At 30.8% G+C, this 25802-nt stretch overlaps 1 protein-coding gene across 1 annotated transcript; it reads right to left on the reverse strand.

The window, feature by feature from the left end:
* Nucleotides 1-1899: 1899 nt before the first annotated feature.
* On the reverse strand, nt 1900-16328 carry LOC129971603 (glyoxylate reductase/hydroxypyruvate reductase-like). Its single transcript, XM_056085531.1, has 9 exons — nt 15992-16328; nt 11931-12061; nt 9393-9465; nt 9189-9305; nt 7938-8029; nt 6572-6652; nt 5427-5586; nt 3627-3757; nt 1900-2133 (listed from the first exon to the last, which is right to left on the reverse strand). Exons 1-9 carry the CDS (start codon nt 16060-16062, stop codon nt 2015-2017), a joined length of 975 nt encoding a protein of 324 aa, XP_055941506.1. The 5' UTR covers nt 16063-16328; the 3' UTR covers nt 1900-2014.
* Nucleotides 16329-25802: the final 9474 nt, after the last annotated feature.

Consider the following 25802-nt stretch of genomic DNA (forward strand, 5'->3'; position numbering starts at 1 on the left):
GGACGTTAATATAACTAAACACACTAATATTTTTTTTTCATTGATTTAAAATAGTTACTTAACGGTAGCTAAAAGAATTGAAAGAAATAACTGATACACCTTCATTTACAAGCTATTAGAAGTGTTCAAATCGAAGAGCAGTCAATTGAGTAATGTGGTATAATAGTAAGATTGTACACATTAATAATTTATACAAAATTAACTTCTGCTTTAAAAATGCTGTTTATGAAGGTATAAAAATTCTGCAAAGCGCCGAGGGTATCAATTATTATGAAAAAAAATTTAAGAGTTTAGCGTTTGTCAATTTTATAGTTTCTTTTAACCCTTTATTTACTGAAGGTACTTAAAAGTACCATTTAAAACTGGCTTTTATCTTCGTAATATGACTATTTTTTCTGATGGCATTCAAAAGAACGTGGAGAATGTAACTCAGATAGAAAGTAGTTAATATAAGCTAAAAGTAGAAATTAAAAATAATTATTAATTAAATTGATATTTCGATTAATTAAAAAAAATCTTGGATTCCCTGGGATTATTTTACAAAGAAACGTAACTGCTGGCGCAAAAATAAAGTTGAGTAATTGATGGTAAAATAATTCGGTAAATAAAGGGTTAACCAAGAAATAGAATTCTGAATTGGAGGAATGAGAATTGAAATCCAAAAGCTTGAGTCAAGAAGTAGATATTCTAAGCGCAGGAATAAAATTATAGAACTTCAATGACTGAATTAGCCGTGTGCTCCGTTGACGTTGCGAATCATCTTTCCTGAGGTTAGGGCAGTGCATAGGCTTGTGATCCATCTCATTTGGCGACATGGCATTGGGAACCCTTTCAGAATTTTTTTTTTTGGGGGGGGGAGGTCTGTATTGATATCAATTATCTTTATTATTATTCTTTTCTTATCTTTCTTTTTCTCGTCTCTACTTGCAATAAAGATAAGTGTGTGACTGGCATACTGGTGCTGTGCAGGCCAGACCGTGTGATACAGAACTTCTAAATTTGGCACATGCATACTTTAGAGGGTAAAGATGCGCACTTCGGAAAGATTTTTTTTTATTTTAATTAAAAAATAAAATGTTTTTTTGCAAGGATTTTGCAAATTATTTCAGCAAAAACACCGTTTTAAAGTCCAAAAAATTATTTTTCTCCCAATGATGCTAATTTAGTTGCTGTAAAATGCTTTAATAGATTTGATTAACTTTTAAACATTAAGTATATTATTTCGCGATAGTATTTTCATTTTTGTGAAGGGAACCGAAATTCTGTTCATTGTTTCATCATATATTTCATCCCATGATTTTTTTTGTCATTGTTAAAACGAAATATAGGATTCTTGTTTAATATCTACACAGTTTACTGGACGAATAAAAAACGAAGTTACAAAGCTGCGAAATTAAGACAGATGAACCGGGCATAATAGCGCAATTATGTCATAGAACTCCATTAGAAAGATTCATGTACACATCGAACAGAATATATGTTAAACTATTAAAATACCACGGTTTTAACGTCTAAAAATTTAGTAAAATCATGAACATGAAGTTTTATCTAGACGATCTAACTGATATTAAATATAAATAGCATCTCCGGCGAATCAGCTGGGCTGCAGTGGCTTGGTGGTAAAGTCTCGGCTTTGGAACCGGATGACTTCAAGTTCGAGACCAGATTCCACCGAAAAACCGTCGTGTAAGCGGGTAAACTGCATATTAAATCCGTCGGGGTCAAATGCCCATCCATTGGTGAGAAGTGAAAATTTGGAGCGAGGGCTACCAGCTCAGATGTCACCCTGATTGTGGTTCAAAATTACTAGGTCCATCCCAAAATAGCCCTAGTGTTGTTTTAACTGTTGTGATGCACTGTTGGGATAGTATTTTATAGCTTTGAAAAATACAAGGAAAAACTAGTTGCACAAAATTTATTATAACAACAATTTGAGTTAACAAAACAAAAAGGAACCAGGTATATGTTAAAATACAAAGGTAAAGTTCTAAAACATGAAATTAAATTCCATTGCTTAGTAGACAGGACTGACTAAATCTTTGCCGTCTAAGGCGTTAAGAATGTTATTTGCTGCCATTTCCGCCATCAAAATCCGCACGGATACTTCAGCACTGGCCACATGAGGCAGCAAAGCTGGAAAAAAAAAAGCAGCCTCTTTTAAAATAAATGATACAAGAAATTAGCAGTTGTATAAATAATGGGAGTTACTGCAAGTAGCTACATGTGAGTCATTAGATATATCACATAACCATCGGGCGGAACGAATGACTCATGTTTCAATCAGAAGGTTTTCAAGGTGGCCGTTACCTTACAGAAAAACGGTTTTGGAAAATTATGCAATTTTCAGTGAAAAATGCATCAATAAGATTAAAAGCACTTGGCGTTACAATATTACCGATATGAAGAATTTGCATTTCATTATACCATGTAAGTACTCGGAATCCAATGAAATTTGATTAGCTCAGAAGTTAATTTGAATTTGGTAATCAAATTTTTATTTAATCTGTTGGATTTTCTCATCAACATGAAGTTAAAATATCACCTGGAAGTAGTTTATTTTTTAAAATTACATATTAAATTGGGTTTAAATGATTTAATCATTTTTATTAATGAAATTTTTTATCAGTTTCTTTCATATTATATATTAAAGAATGGAAGAAAGACGATTTAAAGAAAGCTGATTTTTACAAGATGTCTCTTCATATCTTGTAGCTATTAAGAGGCATTTTATTTTGTAACTGAAATTAAAAAAATAGCTTAATATAAAATTATAGTTAGTGGCAATCCAATTACAAAAGACCTAATCACCGATAAATAATGTTTATTTCATGGATTGGATACTTGTGGGAATTTATAGGCTTTTTTATCTCCATGGAATATACAAATATCGTTTTAAACTGTCGGTGTTTTTCACCGTATTTTATTCAAACATTACTTGGCATTAACCGGGATCATATTCTGGTCTTCTGGTATATCATGTTAAACTATTTTTTTTTTCGTACTACAAGCTTGAATTGCCACTTGTTATTAAGTTAAGGATTCTTAACTTGTAGCAGAATATTCAGCAAAGGCTTTATTTCCAACGCAATATTCCATTTAACTTTGACATATTTCCAATTTTTGTATTTTACCGATTCTTTGCGAGTAATATCTTAAAAAAATTGTACAGAAAATTGTCTACATTATAAACTATAACCTATAGTTTTCCACATTTTAAATGTTGCATTATAACATAATAAATCAATTGACTATTTCATGACAATCATGACATTTTTGTAAAAAATCGACAAAATTGTGAATATTGTTTATTAAGTCATAATTGCACACAAAGGCTTTATACTATAATTAAATTTTTTCTTCAATCTTTCTTACTGATTTATGTTTTTTATTCATCCATTTTGCTGACTAACAACCGATAAGCAGGAATTCTCAGTACTTCTCTATTAGCTCAAAATGGCCTACATTTTTAAGATATTAGACGACATTCAGATTATCGGGTAACATCGTGGAGATATCGTATAATATCTTATACTAATAGGATTGTATAGTTTCAGAATGTGTATGTATCCACCAATTAAGTCTTAACCAAATAAATCAAGTATTAGAAAAATCTTCGCGTCTCTTACCTATGTTTGGCAATGTTGTCAACTTATGATCTTTGGGCAGCGGTTCTGGTACCATGACATCCAAGCCAGCTCCTCTAATCTTATTGCTCTTCAGGGCATCGTAGAGGTCATCTTGATTCACAACACCGCCTCTGAAAAATAAAACGCATTTTTATCGCCCAAACATTCATCCTTATCTTGTGTAAGATAAGTTCCTATTAATTACTTATACCTAAATAACTTTAGATTCGTGAATCGAATTAGAGAATTTCATTTGAACTGAAATTGTGTCCAGGTGAAGATGTTCAGTTATGGAGAATTTAAGAATCCAGGCTAAATGGCATGCGAATCCTGTCTAGATTGAAAACTAGAATCCAGGCTAAATGGCATGCGAATCCTGTCTAGATTGAAAACTAGAATCCAGGCTAAATGGCATGCGAATCCTGTCTAGATTGAAAACTAGAATCCAGGCTAAATGGCATGCGAATCCTGTCTAGATTGAAAACTAGAATCCAGGCTAAATGGCATGCGAATCCTGTCTAGATTGAAAACTAGAATCCAGGCTAAATGGCATGCGAATCCTGTCTAGATTGAAAACTAGAATCCAGGCTAAATGGCATGCGAATCCTGTCTAGATTGAAAACTAGAATCCAGGCTAAATGGCATGCGAATCCTGTCTAGATTGAAAACTAGAATCCAGGCTAAATGGCATGCGAATCCTGTCTAGATTGAAAACTAGAATCCAGGCTAAATGGCATGCGAATCCTGTCTAGATTGAAAACTAGAATCCAGGCTAAATGGCATGCGAATCCTGTCTAGATTGAAAACTAGAATCCAGGCTAAATGGCATTTAGCCTTCTTCAGCATGCTCGAAAACTGGTAACTATGACCATGGCATATTTACTTGTTATATTTACATTACGGTTATATTTACCGTATATATAAATATAACCGTGCTCCCTATTAAAAAGAATGAGAAACGAAATAAGTGCCACTGGTGGATTTGAAAATGTTTACATCTGCAGTTCAATACTACAAATTAAATTGATAGTTGAGCACTTCAACTATCAATTAATCACTTCAATTTTTGGAGATAAAAAGTGGAGAGGATTTCGAGTAGCAACTTTTATTATTTTGCCGGCCTCCACCACCACCACTTTAGCTCATTCTTGCAATTCATTTCTTCGGATCATGTGGTTATATCCCCTTCCCCCAAAGGATGAAACTTATGGGTAGTGGATATAGAATCACCAGCCAATTATGTCTAATACCTTACCTATGTCATCACCCTCTTCCACTTTCAAGGCATTTCTCTCTTTCCGTTACAAAATCCGCGTATTTCCATACAGTCTACCTCCCTTTAATTTTTCATCTGATGTTTTAGTGTCGTCTTATTTACTTATCTTTTTATTTCCGTCTAATTTGCTTTACTCTTTGAGTGAAAGTTCTTAATGTTTGAAGTGTCATATCAGTCACCGGCGATTGACACTGCACTTTCCGTTGAAACTACAACAGGCACCGGTGACTGATATTGCAATGCAAGATTTTCAAATAATGCATTAATAAATGCACCTAAATATTTAAAAATGTTAATGGATTTTATTAAAACATTGTTAATATCTAGTGCCCAAGATGATCTTAAATATCATGAATATTGCCGGAGCCCCTCCCCAGATGAAATGAAGGCATGTTTTACGTGTTAACCATAAGACATCAGTTCTCTTGTAAGATTATTAATCATATATTGCCGTTTTCGTACAGACTGGAAAAACTGAGTAATCCAAGTTCTTTAAGTAAATTGTCTTCGAAATTTCCTTTTACCTGCTGGTGTTGATGAAGACGGCATTTGGCTTCATGAGGTCGAAGGCCTTTTTGTTGAATACGCCGCGCGTCTCCTCAGAAAGGTTGCACATGGCGACTACGTAATCGGACTGCTTCAACAGGTCCTCGAAAGGAGTATAGATAGCACCCATCTCTTCAGCTGCGGAAGATGTATACTATTGCATAAGCAAGCATTTAAAATTACAATCGGGCATTTCAGGTTGGTCCTGTTTATTAGAATATTTCACGGATCTTTCAAGGTAATTTCTAAAATCAAATTTTCATCCAAATACTAGCAATAGGGATACGATTATACATACATAGCTCGATACAAATCAATAATACATCAGAACAATGCATTTCTTTTTTTTTCTCGGTAAAAAGATTTATAATTTTAAAAATAAGATCACTTATTTTCTAAAACATGCAGAGGGAAAAAAAATGCAATATTAATTATTATCTGCATTTCCGATGCGTTTACGATTATATAAAGAATTGAACAAATTACAATATTAAACATTAGAAAAGAAGCAGAACATTAAAATATATATACTTTTTTTACTCGTTTTATCAATCCTTTTTGTCCTCGTGCTTTCTTTTAGGGCCCATTTTAATCAATTCATTTTTTATGTTTCAGAATTATTAAATAATTTAAATGTTTTAAAGATTAAGAAGTATATATTATAATTTTTAGACCACTTTAGGAATATGGTACATTAAAATAATTTCCACTTTCTACTCTCATGTGCAAAATTTTGCAATAGATTTCAAATTAACTTCCCGATAAGCTAACGACTTGTCATGCCGCCATTCGTAGGTAATGAAAATTTAAGCAATTGCAAAATTTGTTCTCCAATTCTCAACTATGTTTAAAGTTTCACCTCTCCCATTGGGAAGTTAATTTAAAATCGATTGCAAAATTTGTGCCGAACGGACAACAGCAGAAAACGAGTTTAATAAAATCGGAAAATGACTTTGCAGTTGTAAGAAATTTCAAAATTAATTTTTCTGGAAAAAAAAAATCAATTTATACTTTGTTTTTTATTTTTAGAAACAATAAAATGAACTTTCATATTCAATGAATTTTGAATCTAGATACTATGGCAAATGTAAAATTTTAATTATCAAGTTTAAAAATGACCTACCGGGTTGAATAGGATGAAACACATCGTAATACAAAGCTTTTGCAATACCGAATGGTAGTAACCTTTTCAGCACTGCCTGACCTGAAAGAAAAAACATCCGTTTTACGTTTCATTGTTCGAAGAATATTTGAATTCAGGATTAATAGTCACCAATAAATATTTATAAATAAATAAATGCTTTTCATAAAAACGGGTAAATTTTCTATTAGTATAAAAGTAACATTTTATTGTAAACTTTTTATACTTAATTAGATTCAATGAAACCGACGATCTTAATAATTTTAGAAAATTATTCAATTCTTTCCACTAGAGTTTAATAGATCGGTTCGATTGTTTTTAGTAAAAGGAATGATAGCATACTAGTTACAGTTTCACGAGATACACGATAAAAATCGATTTACTGTTTTTAAATTGGAAGAATCTTTATCGGAATTTTTCCCACTAAATAAAAACATAAAAATTCAAACGATAATAATTTGATATCCCTACGTTTCTTCTTGAAAGATATTGGATAGTCAAATTCAATTTCTCCCAGTCATTTTATCTTAAGATGAGATAAATCTTGGAATAGAATAAAAATATCTTGTAACGTTGGTAATCGGAAAGTAATCTCGGAGAACCATAAAAATCAAACTCAGTCTGTTGGGTGAAAAAGAAATGAGCATCCAGGCGATTTTTATAAAACGCAAGCGATTCTAATAAACAATTAAAAAACAGCTGCAAATAACGGAATGAAATGAATTAGTAGACAAATTCTCTTTTGCAAGCAAATGTTTTTAAAGATTGCTAAAGAATGGTTTTGTTTTTACTTGAAACTAAAGTTGTGAAAAGGAAGATCTCTAATTAGTGCAAATGCAAGTCGAGATATATTTAATGTCACGTTTATTATTATTATTCTCTTTTTCCCCTCTTCTTTAGAGAAACCACTCATCTTTAGTATAAGCACTATTTCTGATATCACTCGACATTTCTTTATCCACAAAAATCAAGCTTATTGCAGTGAAAAAGTGGTTTCTCCAACAACTATGTTCCGTAGTAGAAGATGATTAATTGGACATTTTTAAACAATTAATCCATTTATTATCTTATCCTATGCAGTTCACAGCTAAGAAACATCAAGCGTTTAAATTAAAAACTAAGCAACCAATAAATTATGGTTCAGTGTATCGAGTCCAATTTTTATGTTCTACAAAAGTGGCATTTTTTTTATCCACATATGCGCATCATCGATGTACACATTCATTATTATAACTATATATGTTAATTTTTAAAGTCTCATATATTGGTTTAAATTTGTTTTAAATTTCTAATAACCCTGATATTAAAAACACCACTTTGAAAAGGAGCATCATAAACAAATATTTACCTATTCTTCCCATTCCAACTATTCCTACTGTTGCATCTTTTAATCCTTGACCGCACAACCACAATGGACTCCAACTGTACACCCATTCTCCGCTGCAAAAAAAAAAAAAAAAAAATTAACTTTATCTATATAGAGTAACAAAAACTAGTAAGTGTCTTCTATAAAAATAATCTATAACAGGACACATTTTATTGGAAAGATTTCATTGGAAAATTTATGAAAAGCTTTAACTCTATCAATGCTGAAAAGGCCCACATGTCCGTTCAATGAAACTACGGCACCAGGATATCATTGTGAAATTCTTCCCTTTTCGTTAAGTGCATTTGGACATTCAATGCGTGTACTTTGTTCATTAGAGATGTTCCTCCAGATGGATTTTGGGACAGGAAGGCTATATGACAACGCTCAAAGGACATCCGAACATTCATTTGCTTAATAGTCGTCAACTAAGGGAAGTCCTCTTTTGTATATCAATCTCGTAACACGGCCTGTCATTCTGATTTCTGTGGAAGGAGGTATAGGGATTTTTCTTATCTTTAAAAGAGAAATTCGAGCCTTAGAATGCATGCATCTAAGGCATAGGTTCCCAAAGTGGTCCATAGCAGACCACACGGGGGTCCACGTAGGCGTGAAAAGAAAACAGGGATTCACAAGTTGTAAGTGGGGATCCACGAAAAATTCTGGTTATCATAATAAAGAACAAAAAATTTTGGCTTGGATTTACCTATCAACGTAGGTAGGTAGCATCATTCACTAGGTATGTACTCAGAAATATTCGAGACGCAGTTCAAACACAGAATTAAATAGAACAATAGACAATAGTACAAGTGTACACCACATGTCGAGACTTCCAAAGTGCCGCCCGTGCGCCCGCTCGTCCGGGATGCTTGTTTAGACCTGCAAAGGGATGAAATGCGACTTGCGCTGTGCTACTTTTTTTTTCCTCTTCTTAACACCCCCAATTTAGGGTGATATTTTTTAGGAGTTTTGAGAATACAGTAGAAATGTAGCAGCAGGGGATCTACCGAAAATAGTAAAACTTTAAAAGTGGTCCACGAGAAAAAAAAGTTTGGTAACCTTTGATCTAAGGCATGTATGAAGGAGGGGAGAGTTAATGTAATTTGTTTCCTAGCATTTGTAGCCATTTGAAATTTTAATATGACAGACATTCTTTATTAAATATCAAAAAACTTCAATAGTAATTACAAAAAAATGATCTAGTTTTATTTATTTTTTAAATTTCAATCTTACTTTTTCATTGCAGATGCTGCATCAAATAGACGCCTTCCCACGGCTAACATAAGCAAGACAGTGAATTCTGCAACAGAATCTGTAGAGACGTGAGGCGTATTACTTACGGCGATTTTCCTGTAAAAAAAAATAACTTCCTTCAGTTGAAAATAACTTGCAAATTTTCGAGTCTAAAAGTAGTGCTATATATAAATTAAATGTTACCTCTTTTTGCATTCTTCAATATCAATATGATCAAAACCGACAGACATGGTAGCAATCACTTTCAACTGAGGACCTGTAACAAAAAAGAAAGATTTTAATTTTCTGTGTCACGATGGAATAATCAAACGTGACATTTTTAGGTTGGTAAATTATCAAGGAATTCAGATTTATGCAAGATGATGTTTAAAAAAGTCTCTTAATTTCAAAGTTAGAGAGTTGAGCTGTTTTATGTATTATATATAATGTCAAACATTCTTAAGCAGAAGAGAGAAAGATTTTGAATATTTTTTTTTATCTTCGTTTTATTACATCCCGGAAGGCATAATTTATGTTAAGCCGGAAGGCAAGAAGCGACGAGATACATCAGTCTACGACGCAAGAGAAGAGGACAAAACGCGAAAGAGCGCGAAATATTTTCCCCCAGTGATTATATACTATGAGATTCTGGTAGGGATTTCTTTACACGTGTCGATTTAAGTAAGGGAATTCTAAGTATATTTTAAAAGAATTTGCTTGGCTTGACAGTTTTTTTTTTATCCCTTCACTCTGAGCATGTGAAGGGGCATATTTAAGCAATTTTACAGAGTTTGTTGCATTAACTAAATAAAAAAAGTGGAATTGGATCAGGAAATAAGTATTTTAGGATGAAGTTAATAGGGTTAAATGAAAATAAAAACTTGGAAAGGAATTAATACTTAAATTAGATTTAAAAATATTGCATATATATAGCTGCAGATATAGTATTTCATTCATTTCAAATTAACTGAAACGAGTCTTTAGGTTAACTATCTGCAGTGTCTTCGATAGTGAAGATTACAAATTTTTCTAGAAGATTTTCTTCTGAAGCTCTATTACGCAATGTTTACCTATGTGCAAATTTTGAAAAAGAATTAACCCTTTGCTTGCGAGTAGCGCCGTTTTGACGACATTGGGTTGCATGCATCTTTCCAATTTAAAAGTCAATTTGGTTTATTTAAACAATATAAAAAAACTTTTACTGAGATACAGTTGCTAATTTTGCTTGCTAATAAAAAAAGTTGTGATTAAAAATTGAATTATATGTTTTAAGCCTAACGTATGCATGCAATCCAATGTCGCCACTAAGGCATCGCTCTAGTACAAAGGGCTAACATTCCATTTCGCTAAAATAAACTTTAAACTGATTCTGTTTAGAGAAACTGATTTTGTTTAGAGAAAAAAAAATTATTCATTGTAAACTAAGCACAATAAATGACTTTTTTTTTTAGCAGTTCTGCTGTTAGGGAATTTATAGTGGAATTTATCCCATGGTAATTTAGTAGGCCTTGATGGTTTCTTTACAACCATCATGTGTGGTTATATTTTAGAAAAGCAAAATATATTTTCCTTTTCGATTCAGCACATTATTCTCATCCTACTGTAGTAGAATGTATTTTTAAGCACGAATACGTAGCAAAGTTCAGTGTGCTGGGAACTGCAGTTTATTATTTTATATTTATCCATATTCTCCCTTCATGGACAAAATTGAATATCACAGTCATTTTTTTTTTCTTTCAATAATCTTTTTACAATTTCTAATCGGCATTTTATTTTATTTTTACTAGTGAATCACTTGTTTCAATCCAATTGCAGTTTTGCTTTAATCCGATTTACTCTCAAATCAAATCCTTTTTGATTTGGGCTTTCCTAAACGTTTCGGATAAAAGAGACCCCATTGCAAGAAAGCATTTTTTTTTAATATGTAATATTTATAATCTTAAGTTCACATCAAATAATTTTTTTTTTGTTGAAAAAAAGTCTTAAGCGCCTTGCTAAAATGCACTGTATATTCTACTCCAACTTTAATTAATCTGTGATTATGCGATCTGAGACATTAGAAGGATAGTATCTAGTCCAAACCTTAGCAAATATTCTATCTTAACCCTTTCTGGGGCCTTGGGAAGTATATTCCACCAAATTTATCAATAATTTTTTTTTTATGAAGTTATGTAGGTTAGAGTAAGTTTAGACAAATTTTTCAATATGGCAGAAACTTAGATGTTTCAGTTCCTCGTCTCACACAAAATGGTGTGTGCCGATTTGCCACTAAATTATTAATTAACTAAATTAATCAAATAAAATTTATCTAAAAAGCTAAATGAATCACTTTTCTTTAGCTAATCTCAATTTTCCAAAAATATTTTAATATACCATGACTAGAAAAAAAATGCATTTTAAAAAGGGTTAAAATTCACTTGTCCATTACATTCATGGATTATGAATGTAATGGAGATGTTAAAGTGCATACATTCTGCAATTTGCGAAATCAAAAAATGGGGAGCTTAGACACTAGAAAGACACGCTTTGAAATTATCTGCAATTAAAATGTTATTCAGAATAAAACGATTCTATTGTAAATATCTAGATCACTGGAAACGGATCTGCAAAACAAAAATGAATATTTAACACATAGTAGAGAAGTGTGATTATTTATATCAGCATACCAACTGCACTCATTGTCATAATTTTCAAGAATCTAAGATAATACAAGATGAAATTGTTATCATTTTATTTAACTACCTGCTACATCGAGAACTTCCTTGTCGATGGGGTCGGTTAACAGACAAAGAAGGGCATCTTTTCCAGCTACTCCTTTCAGCAGAGCCTCCCGGGGGATGGGCTTCTCCTCATCGTAAATTTCCACATCACATCTGTTGAAAGCAAGAAAAAAATTAATAAAAGAAGCGGTTAAAAAAAATCAAGTGTACTACATAGAAATCTTCCTTAAAAAAACGAGAAAGTCTTATAGCGTTTACATGATTTTCACTTTTTTTGACAAACCCCAAGCAAACTAGAATTTTAATCGCATATTGATAAGGAATGTTTACGAAATCTCCCGCGATTCTCCTTTGAGGGTTACTTTATAGTATTTTCATTGCCTCATAAATCATTCAATAAATGAAGTGATTCTGTTTATTGCATTAACAAAAAAATTCTTTCGTACTTTTCGGTCTTGAATATATTAATTTCATAATTATAAATATACTGGAACTTAAATTTCTTAAATTCACAGGCAGATGGCGCCATGCACATGGAATAAAAATTTATCTATTAAAATAATAATTAAATTTTGATCATTTTAAAATATTGTACATTATTAGTAAATTTTTTGCGGGTAAAATATTTGCTTTCGAAATCGTGGTATTTTCGATATATTATAGCATCTTAATAGACGTATATCCTGATGTAATTAACCGGTAGTGGAATTCAGTTGCATTAACTTTTAATATATTTGAAAGCAATATGCGAGAGGCATTTTGGGAAGATTTTATAATTCAGAACCTCGGTCAGATAATTGAAAGCGACAACTAAGCAGGCATATATGAAAATAATCAGCAGGAGTGATTTCCATAAAATTTTCTTTCATTTTACTTATTAACGACGTTATTTCCCCTAACCCGCATGAAAATTATAAAACTTGGTGAAGGCATGATATATAATAAATTGTGCGAATATAATTAATAACACGTGCGAATGAATAACACATCCGAATATTAAAAAAAAAAAAAAAAAAATCAAGAGAGTCAAATCTGTTGGTGGATTTGGTTCAAAATTTAATACAGACTTAGAGATGCTAAAACTGTACATCAAATTTTGTTTACTTTTGGTAGTTGTGTTCACTTAAACTCGGATAAACTGATTTTCCGTGAATGATTTTGTTTGAAATCTACAGAATGACAGAAATCTACCAGTTTGGTTTTAAAACTATATACCCAGTTCATATACTCATTCTGAACTTCGAATATCTCGTTCAGATAAACATAATTCTAAAAATGTTTTTGAAAAACAGATTCGTCAAAATCTCAAGGTCGAATTTTGAAACGATTTCAATCATTCTTTTCGCATACTAGTAAAAAAAAAAAGTCTCATTGTTAGATTTAAATATTTTTTCGAAATACTGGTAGCAACATCTGATAAAGCTATCTTACAAACACATTCTTTCTTAATACATGGGACAAATTTCAATGAGGAATTTTATTTTCAGATTTTATCTTATCCGTGAATTATTTCGTCTTTTTTTAGATTTTACGGCTGAGAGTCTTATCAAGTGTTTATTTTATGATAAGTCCGGAGACAGAAGTTGAACGTACTTTGAAACGAAACCTTTGGAAAGACTACTTATAAGAGTACTTATTTATATAGCAAAAAGACTTATGAAATTTAAAAGAATTTATTTCACAAAAATTCGAAAACAGGTATATTTTAAAGTTTTCATATAAAAAATTATAAGCCATTTTAATTCACATTTCAGCTGCTGTGAATCGGATGAGTTTGTGTTGCGTCAAATATCTGATTGAATACCAGTATTATTGAAATTGCTATAGAAATAAGATAGAGTAAAATTCAACTGCTAATAAAAACCAACATATAATTGAAATTAAATCATTTCGAAATTAAATACTTAATAGAGAAACTGGAAATTCATTTTCTTTGTAGAGTTGTAGTAACCGTAAGCAAAATGGTTACTTTTTCTTCTTTCAAAGTTATAATCATGTCTAAAATATTAACTCTTAGATTGTCCCAAAATGTATGTATTCTTTGAATGATTAATGGACTAACAATTGAAAACTAATTTGAATAGCGACAAATTCATTCTGCAATATCTTAGTGACTATCGCGACGAACTTTCCTGGATAAAATTCTGGTGAACAGATAAGCATCACCTCGCCAAATCTCGCATCAATGGATCTCTTTTTGCAGAGATTTATGATATAACATGAAACCAGCTGTATTCGATGATACGAGAGTAGTTATTGAAAGAATGATTCCAAATACCAGTTAATATACAGCTCCAAATTTTTCTACCAGCGTTCCCTACAATCTCGCAACAACGGTCAAATCGCGTATTTCGATAACTGACAAAATTTTACCCTTGTACTGATGACCTCTTGCACTTCAGATACACCGTATAAAATGCCGCCAGATAAGCACATCTTTCTGACGTTTCTTGACTTCAGATTTGGTGCTTTTTTTTTAAATGCTGAAATGGTTGCAAAAAATATTTTTAAACGAGGTATTTTTTTTTTTTTTTTTTTTTAAATTTCAAAGCACAAAAATGTGCTTTTATATTCTGCGAGTAAACAATTTGTTTTTCAGAATGCAAAAGGTTAATTTGAAATGTTCAACTTATTACTAAACATTTATATCGATATAGTAATTATGTAATTTCTATATAAAGTTCACGTTTTTGAGACAGCATTTTCCATAGAAAAATTGTATATGATGCAAAGTTGCGTGAGAAAATTTACGTAACTGTTTTTGTACTTAAAAATTATTAAGTTTTATATATTTATAAGCCTTGGATTTTTTTAATGAATCTTCTTTAATTTTTTAAAACAAGTAGTTAACTCTATTTGTACTGGTTATTTCAAATATACATTACAAATAGCTCTAAATTGTCCTGGTTCAAGCTATCACACTGTACTGGTGAATTCAATACAAAATTTAAATACTATTTAAAATTAAAACTATCAAACAAAAATTAAGTTGCTAATTATCATTAACAATTACCCGAATTCCAAAAAACTGTATTATATTAATATGGAATATTTATATAATTAACGAAAAACAAATTATTAAAATGGTCTGATCTTATGGCATAAAATATAACAAAATAAAAATTACATAAATCCAATTGATGCATTAACACTTCTAATAAATAAAACAATCTAAGACTGAAATGCAGTTATTTTTTTAACATTTTTTTATTTATTCACATATTTAAGCTAATAAGCTTGGAATGAAAATCTATAATTATCTTCATGAACTTTTGTAAATCATTTAATAGCTTAAGATAATACATCAGATCTACAAGCAGCAAAATCATTAATATTAAATGCATTTCAATATAAAGAGTATGATAAACCAGTATAAATATTTATAGCTGAAAATTTTCTTTCAATCCTCCAAAGGAAAAAAAAATATGCGAAAATCCTTAAATTTTTTTTTTCGAAAAAAGAATTTGTTTAAACGTTTAAAACATTTTCTGAAAAAGAAATGGCACGAAAAAAAGTATGAATTAATATTTATCTATTAAATTATTATAATCGCATAACAAATTTGAATTTGTATAAATACAAATTTAACGCTTGTTATAAATAATGTCCAAAATTTATTTTTAAAAAAATCCTTAAATAAATCCTAAAAAGCGATTTAAAGAAAGATTCTAATGATGAAAACAATAATCATTGTATTTTTTGATTGGAATTGTTGAATGGAAAATTGAGACTGAAATCGAAGTAATAAAATTGTGTGACCATCTTATCCGATTCAATACTTAAACAATAAGATACAATGAAAAAGCTTAATATTTGTTCGACTGTTGCATTTTCATATACAGCGTCAGCTCAAACTGTATAATTTTTTTTTTTTCAGATAAAATGTGAAGATAGTTTTTCTGAGTTATTAATGTTTAGAATTCCTTTGAATAAATTAAAAGAAGAATAAAAGTAAAAAATAAACCAACAGAATTTTTATTCATTTACTCAGCTCCGATACATTATCGTATATCATAGAATATCCTAAATTATACAGAATTTTAAAAAATCTCTAGCCATGTCGTAGAAATAATCCGTACTTACGTTTTCTTTAGCAATTCTATTCCCTCTTTTGGCACGCTTGGCCTGGTAACGAAAACCTTTGGTCGGCTCATTTCTACAAGTATCCAGAAAAAATATGAACGACCAGCGCCCTAAAAATTGAAACACAAAAAAACACTGTTCTAAAACGCGCGTCTGGACTGATAAATCAAAAGGGAAAATGTATATTTATATCCGGAAGATTTCTGGCATAGGGAAAAATCCTAGGGATAAATTCCAAACTTCAAAAGTGCGAAAAAGTTTCAACCCTGAAAGAGATAACTTCACATGCTCCGAACGGAACACAGAACTTTTCTGCAACAAGTAAAGGTTTGGCGGGACTTCCAAACGATAATATTCTAAAACCCGGATGACGTAATGATCGATAGAACACCGAAATCCAAGATGCAGGTGTATGATGCAAGAGCCCTTTAATGTTTCTGGCCCAAAGAGTTAATGGTCGAATAATTGCGGTTTAGAATATGCACGCAGACGGTTTCTGTTCTCTTTTTTATTCTTTTTTCCTGCATTTGGTCTGGTTCATAGAGAATTCTCAGTTTCTCTTGGTTCGCGGAAAAAGCGAACCTGATTTTTGGACAATGTGACTTGTAGCACGTTGCGTCCTGTTGCCCTACGTGACTAGCGAAGCGTAGCGTTTATATATCTGCTCACAATTATTGCAGTGGTTGTTAAATAATGCAGATAATCTATTGTAAGAATGGGTTGGCTAATGATTATTTGTGGAAAGGCATACGTCAAAAATTACAAAGATGATTTGTTGTCTTTAATTTTATAATCTATGAGCTTTTATAAAATTATAAACTCCAATTTGTTAATCATAAAAAAAACTTGTGTATAAAAACAAAACATTCCTAAGAAAAAAAAAATTTAAGGCATTTTGAATCTCTAATACGGTTTTTGCATTGGTTTGTAGACAATACAGTTAATATAGGATTGGGTTGGTTTCTGAAAAGGAAGTTTCCAATTTTGAAGATTTTTATATAGTATTCTTCAGAAATTGCAAATTTATCTTCACTTTGATGATTAATGTGTGTTTTTTTTTATATAATTTTAAACTTCAGTTCAATTATCATTAAAAAAATTGCGAACGAGAATTAAATGTTCTTTAAAAAATCAAAGACGTTCGAACCCGTATCAAAATTGTTGCAAATATTATTTGACAATATAAATAAGTTAGAAATAAGTATATTTTCGATTGCAGAAATTTGGATTTTATGGATAAGGTTTCTTTAAAAATTGCAGAGATGATTTGCTATATTTATTTTCGTTATTAATATGCTTTTTTAGAATTTTAAATTCCAGTTTGATAAACATAAAAAAAATCGTCTGATATGAACAAAACATTTTTTTAAAAATTTCAGAGGTGATTCGAACTGCTCGTCTGAAAAATGGTCGCATAATAAAGTTTTAAGCGTGCTTTATCTATCTTTCTATTATTTTTGAAAATTTATTCTTAACTATGGCAACGATAACGTGTTCAGAAAAATCATATTTATCGTCGCAGTGCGCGTGTGTGTAAATGTGGTAAGTAAAATAATAAAATATATATTTTTTTTAAATTTAAATATAAAATTTTGAGTAAAATTGTTCGAAAATAAATGTGATATAAGTAAAAATCTAATGTTCCATGTTTTAAAGAGATATCAAGATGACTTTTTTGTGCTATAATGTGTGCGGAAGCTAGTAAATAAAAATGTAAATATTCCAATCGATTTATAATTAATATTATAATTAAAATTTTCAAAAACCTTTTATTAATGAGTATTTACTAAAAAGGAAATAATTATTTGATTAAACTGGTAGCTCTAGGTTCAATAATTGCACTGTAGAGCATTCTGAATATCTTTGCGTAATGTATATATCAATTTAAAAGATTCTAGGTTCAATAATTGCACTGTAGAGCATTCTGAATATCTTTGCGTAATGTATATATCAACTTAAAAGATTCTAGGTTCAATAATTGCACTGTAGAGCATTCTGAATATCTTTGCGTAATGTATATATCAACTTAAAAGATTACAGCCTTGAAATATTATGTTAAAACTTCATAAAATAGAATTGAGAAAGAATCAAAGTTTTCTGTGTATAGATTATTTAAAATAGCAGGGAAAAGGTTCTAAATAATTATTAGAAAAAAAAGACCCATAAAGTTTTATTTCTACGTTCTTCAAATACAATAATTTGTCTCACTCGTACATAGAATGACCAAACTTTTGTCATTTAAATTTATAATTCCATGAAAGTAGTAATTAATTTAAAACTCAAAAATCATTAGAACTTTCTTAAATATTTCGAGTTAGAGATTGAGATAACAATAAATATCTCAAATAGCATATATATATATATATATATATATATATATATATATATATATATATATATATATATATATATATATATATATATATATATATATATATATATATATATATATATATATATACTTAAGAAATTAAATTTCTTAAAACAAAGGGTTCATTTAGAAACTCCTCGATTCTATAGCAAATTTTTTTAATTGCTATAGGGAATTTTGCGTTGGCTAAAATATGATCACTTCTGCTCTCTCTCTCTCTTTCGGCAGATAGAAGGAAATTGTATTTCCCTCAATCTCCAACCCCCGAGGAGGCACCTCGAAATGAGAATGAGATGCTTCTGGTATGGTGGTTGGATTTGAATCTAGTCACCCTGGAGGGTACACAAAAAATTGGGGGATCTGGCTCCTCCCATTGATAAAGGAGAAGTACTTCCTTCGGGAAGGGTTGTACCGTGGTCGGTGGTGGCCCTTAGGATTCAACCACAGTTCCCGCCAGTGTTGCTGTTGCGGTGGTCCGGTCATTCAGTATTTTTATCCGTGTACTTTCGGGCGGGTCGAAGAGTCAGTGATATGACTTGCCTCATTCTCCGTTCCACATCACCACCTCATCATCTGACCATGGTTCAAAATTGCGAAGTCCGACCCAAAATAGCACTAGTGTTGCTTTAAAACGGGACATTAATATAGCTAAATTAAACTAACCTAATCTACATCACCACCAAGATCGACACCCCAGATAGATACCCGCACATCGTTAATAAGCCGAGTGAAAATAATAACAGCGCCATTGTTTTTGTTGCTTTCATTGAGACTTTTTTTTACTTTCTTGTATATATAGTATAGAGAAAGTATATCAATCGTCAAAAAATTAGATTTTGATGAATATCCACGTTTTAGACCTTTTTGAATTTGAAAAACACATTTTTTGGAAGGGTCCATCTGTCTATCTGAGACATGTATAGCTCAAAAACGCTTTGAGCTAAATTGTTAAAATTTGACATTCGGTCTTTGCACCAAATTTGTACATTATTATCAAATTTTGAGAAAAAGTCTTTGAATTTCAGAAGTCTGTCTGTCCGGCTGTTCGAATATAAGTTAACACGATAATTGCAAAACGAAGAGAGCAAGGTATATAAAATTCTATACACAGTTTTAACATCTATAACGTAGACACCTTTCTATTTTTAAGCCAAATCTAATCATGGGCTGACTGTCTATCTGTCTGTAGTTTCAAAAATATGTAAATGCGATACTTCAAAAACGCAGTGACTTAAATATATCAAATTCGGTAAGGGATTTTGTGACTACAAGTGCAGTTTTGTGTCAAATTGTTGGTTCATTCGGTTCAGACAAAACGCATCTGAAACATAAATTCTATTTTTGAATGCTATTAACTTATACCAGTTATTCATCGCCAAGAACTCGCCAAGGATGGCACGATAGATTCGGTAAAAATGCTAAATTCACGCCAAAAGTTAATATTTCATAATTATTGTACACCAGTGCCATGTAGGGCTTTTGTGGCATAACAAGTTTATTAGAAAGTATGCGAGAAAGTGTTGGGCAGACTATTTCCGTCGATTTGAATATACTTTATTATTTTCTCGTGTACGAGTTATTTATACGAAGGGAAAGTATTGTAATTGTTCAAAACATTTGAAGGCGGTATTTTAACTAATCTCCAGATTTCAGATCTACCCGAGTCCGAAAAAAAACTTTTTTTTATATAATTTTGATTTATCGTCTGTGAATACGATAACTGGAAACCTCTTTGAGCTAGACTGATGAAATTTTGTATGTGATTTTAATATTAAATTTATAGATTTCTATCTAATTTTGAATGAAACCTATTCAAAGGAAATTTCATGGCTGTCAGTTCGAATACAAGACAATACAGTTTTTATAAAACGCACAGACCTTGATGAATAAGATTTAAAACATAAAGTAAGCATTTTAAGAGTAGATTTGTGTCAAATTTTGAACCAAACATATTAAAAGATTGATTGTTTGTCAGTCTATATTTTCGCATGTTTTAGTTTGTTCATTTTAGTTTGGTTATATTAACGTCTCATTTTAAAGCAATGTGAGGACTATTCTGGGAAGGACCTCGTAACTTTGAAACACGGTCAGATGACGAGGCCAACACCTGAGCTGGCACCCCCTTTCCAAACTTCTACACCACACCAGCGGGTGGACGGTATTTTCACATGCATATAAATACAATAATTCAAATACTAATGACTTGGCTAGATATAACCTTGTACACAGTTTCAGCATTTAATGTGTATCTATTTATAACACTTTAAATTAAATCCGTCAGAGGGTTGGTTATATGTCAGTCTGTATATTCACATGCAAGTGAATGTAATAAACTCAAAAACGTAACATCTGAGGCAAATGTAATTTGCTGTGTGATCTTGTTGCTAGAATTGTAATTGCGTGTTTTTTTTTTAAAGACATTCAAAATGCATAATCGATTTTCTTTATAATACTACGAAACACAAAATACTCATAGGCAGAGCTGAAAATAAAAATCTGAGCACTCGTAGCGGTGACAGCCTTTTCTAGATTCCACGATTAAGGTTTGAGGAAAGACTATACTTTTATTAGGTAATATACGAGAAAGTTTCAGAAGACCACTCTTGTTAGTTTATTTGAAGATCATGCATGAAAATTATTAAAAAAAAGAAAGCTATGGTTATTTTTAAAAAAATTGATGAAAAATGATAAAATGTTTCTTATTAAGAGAATTATGGTAGAAGACTGTTAGATGGACAAATTAAAATAAAATTTTAGTGCTCCTTTTTTCCTTTTTTTATTTGTAATATATATTTGTGTATTTTTATATTGCGTGATGCTTTATGTTTGCATTGATGGTGATATTGATTCTAAACATGAAAATCAAATTATCACGCCTGAGGTGCTAGACTTCTGATATTTTTTACAGTGATGCAAACACTATAAAAAACCTATTATTTTAATATTTTCTGAGCTTAGTAACCAATCAGTCAATTACTTTAATTAAACTTTAATTCCATATAAATTGCTGCACCAAAAAAGAATTTGTGAAAAAAATATTTTAAACTTCATAATTTTATAATAATATATTACAAATTTAAAATAATTAAAATAAAATATTCTTCCATTAATTACATTAATAAGTTTCTTTCCAAGAATTGTATTATTAAATCTATTATAATTTATGTCTTTTCTTTGTTGTTATTGATTAATCCTATCTGCCTATAAGCTATAACTACTTTATAACTTACTAGCCGCCTTTGGCGACCAGCCGGTTCGCCAATCTTAATGTTCGTTAAAATTTTAATAACTAAATATTTTATGCAATTTCTACTTTAATAGCTTCTTTATCAAAATATTTTAAAACTTCAAATTTTGATTATCATATAATTCATTCATAATATTATAAAGGCCTTCAGTCATAACGTAATATGTATCTCTCTCATTTTCTGTTAGCACCCGTAGAATTTATGCTTTAAATTAAAGTGGAAAGAATTTATCTTCAGTTAATATAATAATTTTTTTTACTGAAACAAAGCATTTTTTAATAATCTGATTACTGAAAATAGAGTCACTCAGCGTTTAAACTTTATGGGCACTAAAGAATATCTTTTTAAATTTATGTAATATCTCAAGAGTTGGTAAACAAAATTTTCTTAGATTCATTATGAGCAGATCGATTAATTAACAATGTTTAAATTTAAATGCATCAAACACTAAGAAAATAAAACGAATCGTTTAAAATAAACGGTTGAAAACGGTAGAATTTATGCTTTAAATTAAAGTGGAAAGAATTTATCTTCAATTAATATAATAATATTTTTTACTGAAACAAAGCATTTTTTTATAATCTGATTACTGAAAATAGAGTCACTCAGCGTTTAAACTTTATGGGCACTAAAGAATATCTTTTTCAATTTACGTATTATCTCAAGAATTTGTCAACAAAATTTTCTTAGATTCATCATGAGCAGATCTATTAATTAACAATGTTTAAATTTAAATGCATCAAACACTAAGAAAATAAAACGAATCGTTTAAAATAAACGGTTGAAAACAGGTTTTAAAAAAACTACTTAAAAAACGATGTACTTAAAACTATAAGCATATACAAAAAATATATAACTAACATAAATACAATTTACTTACAAAAGCATGCAACTAACCCAAAAATAATTTAAATCATCCATAACGTTGTCATGGCAACAATCAGAACAGAATGCGCATGCGTGAATTTTCTTCGCCGGTTACGTAACGCAAATACGTGATTTTTTCTACGCCAGTTGGGGTAACGCTATTCGGATTAGAAATTTTTAATTTCCTTTATTCTGTTTTATTTTAATTCAAAAGTACTTCAGAATGAATCTGAAATATTGATTCATTAACAATGTTTAATTTTAAATGCATCAAACACTAAGAAAATAAACAGAACCGATTGAAATAATCCGCCGAAAAATTTTAACCCTAGCCTCATTACTGTTGGGAGAAAAAAAAACTGAAGCCTTTCTCGTTTGGCGCTGGGGATAATGGAAGATTTTTTTTGGCGGAAAAGTTGGCGGTGGGGAAAATGGAAGATTTTTTTGGCGGGAAAGTTAGTTTTTAATTAATAATTAAAATTCTAGTTAAAAATTCGAAAAAAGAAACCCCAGGTGCACATTCCCAACCTCCAAGGTATACATGTACCAAATTTGGTAGCTGTATGTCAAACGGTCTGGCCTGTAGAGCGCCAACACACACACACATTGAGCTTTATTATAAGTATAGATGATAAAAGAAAAGTATGACCCCTTCTGTTGGTCAGAAAGAACTTTGAACACTATCTTGATCTCACTGACTTAGCTCTGGTATATGAGATTAGATTTCATTTCGTAAGTACTTTCAGAAAGAAACTGACCCACATTTGTTTCACTTCAGGAAAACTACAGAAATATTCACCAGTTTTCTGCTAAAGACCACATTTGTCTACCAATTTTTGAGCAATGTTGATTAAGAGCATAATCAGGATAGAATCCTTTATTTTGGATTCAAATTCTCCAACAATTTATTTAATGTACTTGGATTTGGTGAGAAAATTTCTTTTTTTTTTTGTATACATTATAAGTTTTTGTTGTATTGTTTATCAAAGAAAATTAAAACTTGCCCTTCAAACTGTTTTTAATTTTTCGTAATCATCTTCTGATGATTATTATGTATTATGCGGGTAAAACTCAGAAATAAATAAAATTACAGAAATTCTACTAAGTAATGTGCTATTCAGCCAGAACAATTTTTAAAAATAAATTCTTTAGAATTATTCAAATTTTTAAATATATGTATATTATTAGCTAAAAATTTTTTCCACTTTTAAAATAATTGTAAATTTTGATGATAATTATTTTCCATAATAACTATTACGTGAGAAGCTATTACTTATTTTCGAGATTTACTTTATAATTTTTGCATTAATTTATTTTATTACCTTTTGTACTGTGAGTATTTTTAACAATGTTGCTATTCGTTTGAAAGATTTTTTTTTAAATTATGCATTTAAATACAGGGTGCTTATAAAGTGTTTCAATAAATTATTATAAAGAAACCAGTGAATATAATATTGTAAAATGTTGTTGGCTTTGAGCTAGATTGTTGAAATTTGGTGTACGTCTTTACATCAAATTTGGAGAATTCTATCAAATTTTGTGTAAAATCTAATTAGAAGTCCATCTGTTCAAATACAAATCAACACGACGACTACAAAACGCCCTTGAGAGAAAGCTAGATAGGTAAGATTCGTTACTCAGATTTAACTTCTGTAGTGTCGTAATTCTGAGCCCAATCGAAGAAGGGATTGACCGTCTGTCGATCTGTACTTTTTAAAACATGTAAACGGGATAATTCAACAACGCAGTGACTTAAATGTATGAAATTTAGAATGTGTTTTTGTGACTATAATTGCAGTTCTTCATCAAATTTTTGTTTCAATCGATGGGAAGAACCCATCTAAAACACAAATTTGATTTCCAGATATTATTAATCGCTTACCAAGTATTAATTGCTAATTTTAAAATGCTAAATTCAGGCCAAAAATTAATATTTCATAACTATTGTACTCCCGTGCCATGCAAGGCGTTCTCTGACATGGCAAGCTTATTAGAGATTATGCGAGAAAGCTTTGGGGAGACCATTGCCGCTTGTTTTTATTTATTTGTTTTTTTATGTACTAATGTATATGTACTAAAATTCCTTCCATTTTAGCAAAAACTTTCGAATTCTTTATATTATATTGCATAACTAAAACTTAATTTTTAAAGTTTTTTTTTTGTGTTTTTAAATTTTTAAGCTTTATATGAAGCATTATCATGCACTCATTGAAGATCTTTTTTTTGGTACTGATTTATTAAAGTATAAGGCTGAGTCAAACTCAGATACTGACACTCTTTTCATACATTTGATTTACTTCGAAAACTCATCAGAATAAGGACAACGAACAAAGTTAATATTTTAATCCTGTAACGTCGTATTTCAATTCTGATACAATTTTTCGAAAAAATATCTCGTCTATTGTCGTTACTTTCAAAACTGATTCGAAGTGAATGTCAGTAATTTTTGATCTGAGATTTAAGCTCAGTGAAAACAATTTCTTTCGATTACAGATATTTCCAAACATGAAATAGCTCAAGTAACCAAATTTCAATGAATTTTGCTTTAAAATCTAATCTAAACAGCATTGAAACTTGAACTCCATTTGAATATGTTTAGGAACTAATTCTGTGTTTGTGATGAAACTTGGGGGGAAAAAAAGGCGTAGAAATCCCCCAACATTTTCTTGCATACGATAAAGATGCAAGGACCTGATTGGACCCCTCAACTGCAATCCCCGGAGGGCACCTCGAAATGAGGATGAAATGCTTCCGGTATGGTGGTTGGATCTCGCCACCCTTGAGAGTACACAAAAAGGTGGGGGATCTGGATCCTCCCATCGATGACGGGACGTACTTCGTTCGGAAGGGTTGTACCGTGGCCTGTGATGGCCCTTAGGACTCGACCACAGTTCCCACCAATGTTGCTGTTGCGGAGGTCCGGTCATTCAGTATTCTTTATCCGTGTGCCTTCGGGCGGTCGGAGATTCAGTGATATGACTTACCCCTCATCTGTTAATAAAATTTTTGAATTTGGATAAGGCCAAATAATAGTTACGAAATATTGATCTTAAATTTTTGCTGAATCTATCATATGACCCTCAATCATTTTTGTGGTGATCAATTCCTGGTATGTGGTTAATAATACTTAAAATATCAAATTTGAACTTTAGACCTGTTTTCCGAACAATTGAAACCAAAATTTGAGTCTTGTAGTTACAAGTGAAGTCACAAAATCAGGTATCAAGTTTGATAAATTTAAGTCATTCCGTTTTTGGGTTATGACGTTTACATCCTTGTGAAAGAACACACCATCAGAAAGTCAACCCCTTTCCAGATTTGGCTG

This window comes from Argiope bruennichi, chromosome 6 (genome assembly GCF_947563725.1).
Source record: "Argiope bruennichi chromosome 6, qqArgBrue1.1, whole genome shotgun sequence".
NCBI classification, from domain to species: domain Eukaryota; kingdom Metazoa; phylum Arthropoda; class Arachnida; order Araneae; family Araneidae; genus Argiope; species Argiope bruennichi.